Genomic DNA, 12,500 nt, shown 5'->3' on the forward strand with positions numbered 1-12,500 from the left:
TGTGTGTGTGTGTGTGTGTGTGTGTGTGTGTGTGTGTGTGTGTGTGTGTGTGTGTGTGTGTGTGTCTGTCTCTGTCTGTGTGTGTGTGTCTGTGTCACCTCTTTGTAAGTGGTCTCTGTGTGTGTGTGTGTGTGTCTCTGTGTGTCTCTGTGTGTGTGTGTGTGTGTGTGTGTGTGTGTGTGTGTGTGTGTGTGTGTGTGTGTGTGTGTGTGTGTGTGTGTGTGTGTCTCTGTGTGTCGTCTCTGTGTGTGTGTGTGTGTGTGTGTGTGTGTGTGTGTGTGTGTGTGTGTGTGTGTGTGTGTATGTGTCACCTCTTTGTAAGTGGTCTCTGCAGCCTTCATGTTTCTGATCAGACAGTCTTTACGTCTAGAGAAATATCAAATAAATTACAGCAGAGTGTGACAACACAAGTACGAGTCAGAGTAAGGTCTAGTGAACCATTCATTCATTTTATTTTACAAAATAAAACACTCAAAACAAACCGTAGAAAAGGAAACGTAACATCGTGGCCGGGCTGGAGGAATATTCTGACATAACGAGGCAGTTTTATACGATGGCTACAGGCCACGGGCCTCACTGATGTGAAGAACGGGACAGAGATACATGATGCTTTCTCCGGTGGAGTCCACTCACCCCGTCTCTGCCCGGGCATGCCCCAGCTCGCGGCACATTTGTTGACAACCTCCCACAAACGACGACGCACGCGACGGTGAAATGGCGACTCATCCTTTTAAATGTGATAATAATAAACGACATATTGCTCCTCGTAACCACTGAGAACTGTCAAAAAATCAAACCCAAAGTCCAGTTATTATGGACGCTATTATCTGACATTAAGCGTCTCTGCTTCACATTTTCAGCAGGGCAGCGGAGCAGCTGTGGGTTGACTCTTCACGGTTCTCATGGGCTTTATATATATATATATGTAAGTCCTAACGTGGAAAAGCTTAACGTGGTTTAATGTACCTAAACGACGATCAATCATCACGAAATGTCTCTCTCATATTGCTCCTTTTAACCACTGAAAACTGTCAAAAAATCAAACCCAAAGTCCAATTATTATGGACGTTATTATTGTTTTGACGACGCAGTTAAGGCGGCAGGCGCCCGTTGCTCAGGCGGCCGCCTTAACTGCAAAGTGCTGCGGGTTTTAGTTTTGTTTTGAAGGACACCCGGATTGCGTGCGAGGCGTGCGTTACCTGGCGGCGTCCGTCAGCTCGCCCTCGACCCGCTGCAGCCTCTGCTCCAGCCGCTTCCTCTCCTTCTGGACGCCCGACAGGTGCTTACCCAGAATCCTCAGCGAGCGCTCCTTCCGGCTCACCTCCTGCCGAGCCTCCGACAGAGACTACGGAGAAATGAGCTCAGCGTTAGTACGACCACGCGTCACGTCATGGCTGCGACTGACCGTTATCGTTTTATTGGGGATTCGGGTGTGGATTATTACATCTCGATGGATCCATTAGAAAGATAAGTAAGGGCGGGAAGAGAGGACGCAGAAAGAAGTGTGCGTGAGAAGAGATGGTCCGACAGGGCTGGGCAATCTATCAATATTATATCAGCGTCGGTATATGAGGCTAGATATCGTAATATCGTGATATGACACACGTGTTGTCTGTTCCTGGTTTTAAAGGCTGCATTACAGTGAAGTGATGTCATTTTCTGGACTTACTTACTGTTTTCCACATTACTGGTGATTATTTATCAAAACTCTCATTGTGTAACATCGATGTATTTGGTCAAAAACATCGTGACATTTGATTTTCTCCATATCGCCCAGCGCTACGGTCCGATACCATTACTTCCTTCCCGATACCTGAACATACGTATCGGCCGATACCGAGTACTGATGTGACACCAGTGTGTCATAGTATTTATTATGTCTTAAAGCTGTAGTGCGTGGTTTCTGTCGCCCCCGTGAGGAATTCTAAGTAATGACAACAACAAAACTCTCGGCACGTCCACATGATACAAGCCTTCCGTGATCATGCACCAGGTGGGGTTGGGGGTTAAAGGAGAATTACGGTCTATTCCAACACGTAGGTCTGTTGTGTGTAAATGTGGAGAGCTGTCAGTAGCGAGAAAAACTAAACCAATCAGCTGCCTACACCGTGTTATCCTCCTGCTAGCGTTAGCACTCAACAGGCTTAAACAGGGCAGGTTTTAAACCTGTTTTTAGCCTCTAAACATGCTCTAAATGTCATTACAAGTGCTCCCCATGTGCAGTGATTCCTTCGGAGGGAACACAGTGAATCTGACAGGAATATTGGATTGTATGAGTTCGCCAATCGACGAGTGTGGACTTGACCGGAAAACAGGAAATAAACAGAGCTATGTGCTGGCTGGATTAACAACGTTTATGTCTTTCTGTCACATCTACAGCAGTCAGATTCACAGTGTTCCCTCAGAAGGAATCACTGCACATGGGTAGCACTTGTAATGACATTTCAAGCATGTTTAGAGGCTAAAAACAGGTTTAAAACGTGCCCTGTTTAAGCCTGTTGGGTGCTAACGCTAGCAGGAGGATAACACGGTGTAGGCAGCACTGATTGGTTTAGTTTTTCTCGCTACTGACAGCTCTCCACATTTACACACAACAGACCTACGTGTTGGAATAGACCGTAATTCTCCTTTAAGGGCCTTGCTCACCTCAGTGGTAATGAGAGAGGGACAAACGCTCTTTCACTTTCCCCACCCAGATTTTTTTTTTTATCCTGTCAGTCTGGGGATTTGAACCGGCGACCTCCCGGTCCCTAGCTCGTTTCTTCTTCTAACCACTAGGCCACTGTCCAGGTTCCATATCGTGTGAATGCAGAAAAACTCTCAAAACGTCCCCTTCTACAACAATTATTGGATTTTAAAAGAGTAAACACACGCCAAACTACAACATGCATCTGCTGTTGTCTCTCTCCGCTCCACAGCTGGAAACATCAGCGTGTGACAGGTGTCGGGTTTCAGACGTACCTGCGCAGTCTGGCTCAGGGCGCGCTGTGTGTCCGCCTGCGCGGCCGTGTGTGCGTTGACTCGTAGCTGCAGTGTGTGCAGCTGGTCGGTCTGCTCCTGGATGAGCGTCTGGGCTTCCTGCTCCCTGTTCAGCGCCTGACGGAGCTCCACACACACACTGTGGAACCGCTGCGCTGGGACCTACACACACACACACACACACACACACACACACACACACACACACACACACACACACACACACACGTGTTATTTATGAGATTATGTGTGTATGTGTGTGTTTCTGTCTGTGTCTGTGTGTGTGTGTGTGTGTGTGTCTGTGTCTGTCTGTCTGTGTGTGTGTGTGTCTCTCCTTACCGTCCTGCAGGTCTCCCCTCTCTCGTTCTTCAGTCCTCTCTTCAGATTGGCCACCTCCAGCCTCAGGCTCCGCCTCTCCACCTCGACCGAGTGCAGCCGTTGGCTGAAGAGCAGGAAGTGCTGCTGCAGGGTCGACACCAGGGCCTGATGGGAGTTCAAAAGGTCACCGAGCGAAACACTTTTCATCATAAAACTTAAACATGTTGACTGAAAATAAACCTGCAACCATTTCTGATAATCGAGACATACAAGCAAAACTCACAATAGATAGAAGACTTTTTTTGGACTATTTCACACACACACACACACACACGGTGAGTGACCTTTGTGTTGGGCTGTGGAGGCATCAGTCGGCTCAGGCCAAGTCTCAGCCGGCTGCTCAGCGTGTCCTCGTCTGCTCTGCTGGGAGACAGACTGGATGCCGCGTCTGATTGGTCGAGAATGTGATCTAGGAGGCGGGACATCGCGGAATGAGCCACTGACGTCACATCTGGAGGGGAGGAGCCTGGAGAGTCAGATGGAGACATTCACTGTCATGATGGCAGAACTGATCCTGAACAAACGGATATATGTGTGTGTGTGTGTGTGTGTGTGTGTGTGTGTGTGTGTGTGTGTGTGTGTGTGTGTATGTGTGTGTGTTTGTTTGTGTGTGTGTGTGTATATGTGTGCCTGTTTGTTTGCGTGTGTGTGTGTGTGTGTGTGTGTGTGTGTTTACCAGTGTGTGCTAGCGCCCCCTGCAGGTCGGCCGTGGAGGACAGAATGACGGAGGAGAGACTTTTCGAGCAAAGCCAGCGAGCACACACACCTTCATCACCAGCTTCTTGATCTGAAACCCAAATTCAAATCACGTTCCTTGTTGAGTTTCTACGATTATTTTCCCATGTTGTTGTGTGTAAGTGACTGATGGGAACAATCATATTTAAAATGGATCCAGTATTAAGCAAGAAACAAGCTGCGTCCTCCATTTAAATAAAAAGTAATTTTATCATCGTAAAACACACTTCATTCAAGGTTGACAGAACCCCCGTTTAGAGGAAATATGCTGCTCTATACACGCTAAAAGTAGTGATTATTTACATGGAGTCTGGTGGGTTTAGGATGCTTAAAGTAGTGATTATTTACATGGAGTCTGGTGGGTTTAGGATGCTTAAAGTAGTGATTATTTACATGGAGTCTGGTGGGTTTAGGATGCTTAAAGTACTGATTATTTACATGGAGTCTGGTGGGTTTAGGATGCTTAAAGCAGTGATTATTTACATGGAGTCTGGTGGGTTTAGGATGCTAAAAGTAGTGATTATTTACATGGAGTCTGGTGGGTTTAGGATGCTTAAAGTAGTGATTATTTACATGGAGTCTGGTGGGTTTAGGATGCTTAAAGTAGTGATTATTTACATGGAGTCTGGTGGGTTTAGGATGCTTAAAGCAGTGATTATTTACATGGAGTCTGGTGGGTTTAGGATGCTTAAAGCAGTGATTATTTACATGGAGTCTGGTGGGTTTAGGATGCTTAAAGCAGTGATTATTTACATGGAGTCTGGTGGGTTTAGGATGCTTAAAGCAGTGATTATTTACATGGAGTCTGGTGGGTTTAGGATGCTTAAAGCAGTGATTATTTACATGGAGTCTGGTGGGTTTAGGATGCTTAAAGCAGTGATTATTTACATGGAGTCTGGTGGGTTTAGGATGCTTAAAGTACTGATTATTTACATGGAGTCTGGTGGGTTTAGGATGCTTAAAGTACTGATTATTTACATGGAGTCTGGTGGGTTTAGGATGCTTAAAGTACTGATTATTTACATGGAGTCTGGTGGGTTTAGGATGCTTAAAGTAGTGATTATTTACATGGAGTCTGGTGGGTTTAGGATGCTTAAAGTAGTGATTATTTACATGGAGTCTGGTGGGTTTAGGATGCTTAAAGTAGTGATTATTTACATGGAGTCTGGTGGGTTTAGGATGCTTAAAGTACTGATTATTTACATGGAGTCTGGTGGGTTTAGGATGCTTAAAGCAGTGATTATTTACATGGAGTCTGGTGGGTTTAGGATGCTTAAAGTACTGATTATTTACATGGAGTCTGGTGGGTTTAGGATGCTTAAAGTAGTGATTATTTACATGGAGTCTGGTGGGTTTAGGATGCTTAAAGCAGTGATTATTTACATGGAGTCTGGTGGGTTTAGGATGCTTAAAGTAGTGATTATTTACATGGAGTCTGGTGGGTTTAGGATGCTTAAAGTACTGATTATTTACATGGAGTCTGGTGGGTTTAGGATGCTTAAAGCAGTGATTATTTACATGGAGTCTGGTGGGTTTAGGATGCTTAAAGTACTGATTATTTACATGGAGTCTGGTGGGTTTAGGATGCTTAAAGTAGTGATTATTTACATGGAGTCTGGTGGGTTTAGGATGCTTAAAGCAGTGATTATTTACATGGAGTCTGGTGGGTTTAGGATGCTTAAAGCAGTGATTATTTACATGGAGTCTGGTGGGTTTAGGATGCTTAAAGCAGTGATTATTTACATGGAGTCTGGTTGGTTTAGGATGCTTAAAGTACTGATTATTTACATGGAGTCTGATGGGTTTAGGATGCTTAAAGTACTGATTATTTACATGGAGTCTGATGGGTTTAGGATGCTTAAAGCAGTGATTATTTACATGGAGTCTGGTGGGTTTAGGATGTACACTTATATATCACTATATCCCAAATCTAAGACGCTATCTAGCCTCATATATCAATGTGTATGTCTGTGTGTCTCTGTCTGTGTGTCTGTGACAGTGTGTGTCTGTGACAGTGTGTGTCTGTGACAGTTTGTGTGTGTGTGTGTGTGTGTGTCTGTGTGTGTGTGTGTGTGTGTCTGTCGTGTGTGTGTCTGTGACAGTGTGTGTGTGTGTGTCTGTGACAGTGTGTGTGTGTGTGTCTGTGACAGTGTGTGTGTGTGTGTCTGTGTGTCTGTGACAGTGTGTGTGTGTGTGTGTCTGTGACAGTGTGCCTGTGACAGTGTGTGTGTGTGTGTGTGTCTGTGACAGTGTGTCTGTGACAGTGTGTGTGTGTGTGTGTGTGTGTGTGTGTGTGTGTGTGTGTGTGTGTGTGACAGTGTGTCTGTGACAGTGTGTGTGTGTGTGTGTGTGTCTGTGACAGTGTGTCTGTGACAGTGTGTGTGTGTGTGTGTGGGAGTGTGTGTGCGTGTGTGTGTGTTACCTGCAGTTGGTTCTGTAGCTGTGTGAGTATCGATATATTAGCTCTACTCGAGAATAACAAATAATCAAACTGTTGCTGAGGAACTGAACACCGACCTGTGCTCGGTGCGTCTTGACCCTCCTGTGTTGCCGTAGCCGTCTCTCCGCAGACGCACAGCGCCGGGCCGCCCCCCCTCTCCACCCGAAACAGCACGCTGGTCTGTTTGGTGAGCGCGCGCCATCTCCACACCGCCAACACCACGCACACACCGCGCCTCCACCGCCTCACTGCCCGCCTCCTCCTCCCCTCCTCTTCGTCCTCCTCTTCCTCGCCTCCGAGCGCCGCGGCGAGCCTCCGCACCTCCTCCTCCAGCGCCTCCCTGGCCGCCAGTCGGCGGCACGCCAGCGCCTTCTGTCCGGAGAGCGCGTGCAGGCGGCGGAGGGTGTGTCGCAGCGCGCCGGCCATCAGGGCGCACGCCGACAGGAAGGAGGCCGTCTCGGCGCGGCCCCGAGACACCAGGCCCCGCGCACGGGAGAGGTCGGAGGTCAGCGAGGAGCAGCGGAGCTCCAGGGACGCAGCGTGGTCACGGAGAGAGTCACACTGAGAGCGACACGCCTGAGAGACAGACAGAGAGAGAGACAGACAGGGAGAGACAGACAGGGAGAGAGAGAGAGAGAGAGAGCAACAGACAGAGAGAGACAGACAGGGAGAGAGAGAGAGAGAGCAACAGACAGAGAGAGACAGAGGGAGAGAGAGAGACAGACCGAGAGAGACAGACAGAGAGAGAGAGACAGACAGGGAGAGAGAGAGACAGAGAGAGAGAGAGAGAGAGAGACAGACAGGGAGAGAGAGAGAGACAGAGACAGAGAGAGACAGACAGGGAGAGAGACAGACAGGGAGAGAGAGAGACAGACAGAGAGAGAGAGAGACAGAGAGAGAGAGAGACAGAGAGAGAGACAGAGAGACAGACAGGGAGAGAGACAGACAGGGAGACAGAGAGACAGGGAGAGAGAGACAGGGAGAGAGAGACAGGGAGAGAGAGAGAGAGGCAGGCAGAGAAAGACAGAGAGAAATATGAGTTTCAGATATTTTATATCTGTACAAACACTACAATACCCATGAGCCTCAGCTGTGGAGAAAAAGCAGGAATCTGAGCTGTAGAGTGAATTCAAAACATTTTTTTCTGCTGTGGAGTGAAGGTGTCCTCTCGGGGACAATACAGCGGGGAGGGAAGGGATGATTTGAGAATGTGTCGTGTCATCACTTCACCAAAGGGACCGTCGAGTAGAAACTTCTCTCTTTATCTTCAACCGTTCTGCTGAGTCAGCTGTCGCTGCAGGGAGACGACTCAGAGAGAGTAGAAACACCTGAGGGAGTGGGTGTGTGTGTGTCTGTCTGTTACCTGCAGCTGTGTGACAGTGTGTGTGTGTGTGTGTTACCTGCAGTTGTGTGACAGTGTGTGAGTGTGTGTGTGTGTGTGTTACCTGCAGCTGTGTGACAGTGTGTGTGTGTGTGTGTGTGTCTGTGTGTTACCTGCAGCTGTGTGACAGTGTGTGTGTGTGTGTGTTACCTGCAGTTGTGTGACAGTGTGTGTGTGTGTGTGTGTTACCTGCAGCTGTGTGACAGTGTATGTGTGTGTGTGTGTGTGTGTGTGTTACCTGCAGCTGTGTGAAAGTGTGTGTGTGTGTGTGTGTGTGTGTGTTACCTGCAGCTGTGTGACAGTGTGTGTGTGTGTGTGTTACAGTGTGTGTGTGTGTGTGTGTGTTACCTGCAGCTGTGTGATAGTGTGTGTGTGTGTGTGTTACGTGCAGCTGTGTGACAGTGTGTGTGTGTGTGTGTGTGTGTGTGTGTGTGTGTGTGTGTTACGTGCAGCTGTGTGACAGTGTGTGTGTGTGTGTGTGTGTGTGTGTGTGTGTTACCTGCAGCTGTGTGACAGTGTGTGAGTGCTGGCTACTCCACGCCTCCTCCCTCCTCCTCGCGCTCTCCTCCAGACGAGACAACACACACTCCTGACTGCGCTGCAGCTCGCGCACACACACACTCTTCTTCTCACACACACTCTGCAGGTGGGCGATCTACAGAGAGAGAGAGAGAGACAGACAGAGAGATAGAGAGAGACAGACAGAGACAGAGAGAGAGAGAGAGACAGAGAGGGTGAAGCCACCGAGTGTCACCCGAAGAACAGAAAGTTTAGCATCTTTTAGGTCAACGTTTCAGCTGCTCACCTTGTCGTTGGCGCCCCGCAGGTCAGAGGTCAGCTGGTCCACCTGTTCGTTGATGACGTCACACAGCTCTGTCCAGGTGAAATCTCCCAGCATGCTCTGGGGCTCATGGAGGAGGACGCAGCCGGCCAGCAGCCGCTGGTAGACGCAGTACAGGAAGGACAGACGGGCCTAAAACCACACACACACACACACACACACACACACACACACACACACACACACACACACACACACACACGGGGGCCCAGTGTGATGTAGTTTTATACGATAATCATAAACAGTGTAATTAAATGTTCCGACATAATGACGTTACACAACACACAGGGAAGACATGAGGGGGGGAGAGAGAGAAAGAGAGAGAGAGAGAGAGACAGAGAGAGGGAGAGACAGAGAGAGAGACAGAGAGAGAGAAAGGGAGAGAGACAGAGAGAGAGAGAGAGAGAGAGAGAGAGAGAGAGAGAGAGAGAGAGAGAGAGAGAGAGAGAGAGAGAGAGAGAGAGAGAAAGGAGAGAGAGAGAGAGAGAGAGAGAGAGAGAGACAGAGAGAGAGAGAGAGAGAGACAGAGAGAGACGGAGAGACAGAGAGACAGAGAGAGAGAGAGAGAGAGAGAGAGAGAGAGAGAGAGAGGAGACGGAGAGAAAGAGACAGAGAGAGAGAGAGAGAGAGAGAGAGAGAGAGAGAGAGACAGAGAGAGAGAGAGACAGAGAGAGAGAGACAGAGAGAGACAGAGAGAGACAGAGAGAGAGACAGAGAGAGAGAGAGAGGGAGAGAGAGAGAGAGAGAGAGAGACAGAGAGAGAGAGAGAGAGAGAGAGAGAGAGAGAGAGAGAGAGAGAGAGAGAGAGAGAGAGAGAGAGAGAGAGAGAGAGAGAGAGAGGAGACAGAGAGGGAGAGAGAGAGACAGAGAGAGATAGAGAGAGAGACAGAGAGAAAGGGAGACAGAGAGAGAGAGAGAGAGACAGAGAGAGAGAGAGAGAGAGAGAGAGAGAGAGGGAGAGACAGAGAGACAGAGAGAGAAAGGAAGAGAGAGACAGAGAGAGAAAGGGAGAGAGAGAGAGAGAGAGAGAGAGAGAGGAAGAGAGAGAGAGAGAGAGAGAGAGAGAGAGAGAGAGAGAGAGAGAGAGAGAGAGAGAGAGAGAGAGAGAGAGAGAGAGAGAGAGAGAGAGAGAGAGAGAGAGAGAGAGAGAGACAGAGAGAGAGAGACAGAGAGAGAGAGACAGAGAGAGAGAGAGAGAACAATCACCTTTGACTCTTTCTGGTAGTTGTCAGTTATCTTCTGGACTTCTGCCATCTTCTCCTCCCTCTCCCTCTCCTGTTCTCTCTCCCTCTCCTGTTCTCTCTCCCTCTCCTGTTCTCTCTCCCTCTCCTGTTCTCTCTCCCTCTCCCTCTCCTTTCTCTCTCCCTCTCCTGTTCTCTCTCCCTCTCCTTTTCTCTCTCCCTCTCCCTCTCCTGTTCTCTCTTCCTCTCCTCCCTCTCTTTCTGCAGCTCGACCTGCAGACCCCGGCTCTGCGCCGACCAATCAGAGCTCTCCTGGCGAAGGCGTGTCACTTCCTCCTCCAGTCTGACCGACGCCTGCTGCGTCTCCTGGAGACAAAGGACAGAAACCGACAGAACAGAGTGTCTAATACGCTCTTTAAAATGTTACTAATTTCATCACTTTTCCCAAAACTTTCAAGGATTGAAGGATTTTCCAAAACTGTACTTTCTTCTAAAACTTTGAAGAATAAAAAAAAAAAGTAATAATAACGTGTTTACCAAAACTTAAACACGTTTAAATGTTTTTTTCCTCAAAAACGTTAAAAAAATTTTTTTTCCAAAACGTTCCCAAAAATTTTCAAAAAAAATCCAAAATTTCATCAATTTTCCAAAACTTTCAAGAATTTAAAATTTTTCCCAAATTAATTCCAAAACTTTTAAGGATTATACAAACACAGAAACACGTTTATTTATTTTTTTTACAAGTGAAGTTTTTGGCGTTTTTTTGAGTTTTTTTCTACTATATTTCGATGTATTTTTGGACAATTTTTTCATTTCTGTTTTTTTTGTTTAGAAGTTTTTGGCGCTTTCTTCAACGTTTTTGGTGCTTTTTTCGAGTTATTTTTCTCTTTTTTTAACACTTTTTTCAAGTTTTTATCTACAATATTTAGATGTTTTTGTCGCCTTTCTATAGGTCTTTATTTTTTTTATTTTTTGGCGCTTTTTAACAGTTTTTTCTGCAGGATTTCAACGTTTTTGTCGCCTTTCTGGAGGTTTTTTTTTTTTTTTTTACAAGTTAATTTTTTGGCGTTTATTTTTCTACTATATTTTGATGTATTTTTGGACAATTTTTTCATTTCTGTTTTTTTTGTTTAGAAGTTTTTTGTGCTTTTTGTAGAGTTATTTTTCTCTTTTTTTAGCACTTTTTTCATGTTTTTGTCGTCTTTCTGGAGGTTTATTTTTTTTATTTTTTGGCGCTTTTTAACAGTTTTTTCTGCAGTATTTCAACGTTTTTGTCGCCTTTCTGGAGTTTTATTTTCAGAAGTTTTTGGTGCTTTTTTCGAGTTATTTTTCTGTTTTTTTCAGCACTTTTTTCAAGTTTTTGTCGTCTTTCTGGAGGTTTATTTTTTTTTTTTTTACAAGTTAATATTTTGGCGTTTTTTTGAGTTTTTTTCTACTATATTTCGATGTATTTTTGGACAATTTTTTAATTTCAGTTTTTTTTTGTTTAGAAGTTTTTGGCGCTTTCTTCAGCGTTTTTGGTGCTTTTTTAGAGTTATTTTTCTCTTTTTTTAACACTTTTTTCAAGTTTTTATCTACAATATTTAGATGTTTTTGTCGCCTTTCCATAGGTCTTTATTTTTTGGCGCTTTTTAACAGTTTTTTCTGCAGTATTTCAACGTTTTTGTCGCCTTTCTGGAGGTTTATTTTTTTTTACAAGTTAATTTTTTGGCGTTTTTTTTTCTACTATATTTGATGTATTTTTTGAAATTTTTTTCATTTCTGTTTTTTTTTGTTTAGAAGTTTTTTGTGCTTTTTGTAGAGTTATTTTTCTCTTTTTTTTAGCACTTTTTTCATGTTTTTGTCGTCTTTCTGGAGGTTTATTTTTTTTATTTTTTGGCGCTTTTTAACAGTTTTTTCTGCAGTATTTCAACGTTTTTGTCGCCTTTCTGGAGTTTTATTTTCAGAAGTTTTTGGTGCTTTTTTCGAGTTATTTTTCTGTTTTTTTCAGCACTTTTTTCAAGTTTTTGTCGTCTTTCTGGAGGTTTATTTTTTTTTTTTTTACAAGTTAATATTTTGGCGTTTTTTTGAGTTTTTTTCTACTATATTTCGATGTATTTTTGGACAATTTTTTAATTTCAGTTTTTTTTTGTTTAGAAGTTTTTGGCGCTTTCTTCAACGTTTTTGGTGCTTTTTTAGAGTTATTTTTCTCTTTTTTTAACACTTTTTTCAAGTTTTTATCTACAATATTTAGACGTTTTTGTCGCCTTTCTATAGGTCTTTATTTTTTGGCGCTTTTTAACAGTTTTTTCTGCAGTATTTCAACGTTTTTGTCGCCTTTCTGGAGGTTTATTTTTTTTTTTACAAGTTAATTTTTTGGCGTTTTTTTTTCTACTATATTTCGATGTATTTTTGGAAAATTTTTTCATTTCTGTTTTTTTTTGTTTAGAAGTTTTTGGTGCTTTTTGTAGAGTTATTTTTCTCTTTTTTTAGCACTTTTTTCATGTTTTTGTCGTCTTTCTGGAGGTTTATTTTTTTTTTTTTACAAGTTAATTTTTTGGTGTTTTTTTCTACTATATTTCGATG

The 12,500-nt window shown here is 44.7% G+C and overlaps 2 protein-coding genes across 2 annotated transcripts in view; one reads left to right on the forward strand and one right to left on the reverse strand.

Annotated features, from left to right (window-relative positions):
• The window catches only part of LOC144534090 (uncharacterized), a 116,117-nt gene that overhangs the window by 52,162 nt on the left and 51,455 nt on the right, over positions 1-12,500 (forward strand). The gene's annotated exons all lie outside the window — the stretch shown is intronic.
• Positions 1-12,500, reverse strand: part of ccdc171 (coiled-coil domain containing 171) — a 53,039-nt gene that overhangs the window by 33,435 nt on the left and 7,104 nt on the right. Inside the window, 11 exon segments of the mRNA XM_078276592.1 lie at positions 312-366; positions 1,200-1,345; positions 2,962-3,141; positions 3,319-3,462; positions 3,642-3,823; positions 4,034-4,144; positions 6,610-7,108; positions 8,413-8,568; positions 8,719-8,886; positions 9,961-10,049; positions 10,187-10,301. Of these exon segments, the coding sequence (XP_078132718.1) occupies positions 312-366; positions 1,200-1,345; positions 2,962-3,141; positions 3,319-3,462; positions 3,642-3,823; positions 4,034-4,144; positions 6,610-7,108; positions 8,413-8,568; positions 8,719-8,886; positions 9,961-10,049; positions 10,187-10,301 (1,845 nt within the window).

The sequence above is a fragment of the Sander vitreus genome, chromosome 19 (genome assembly GCF_031162955.1).
Source record: "Sander vitreus isolate 19-12246 chromosome 19, sanVit1, whole genome shotgun sequence".
Taxonomy (NCBI): Eukaryota; Metazoa; Chordata; class Actinopteri; order Perciformes; family Percidae; genus Sander; species Sander vitreus.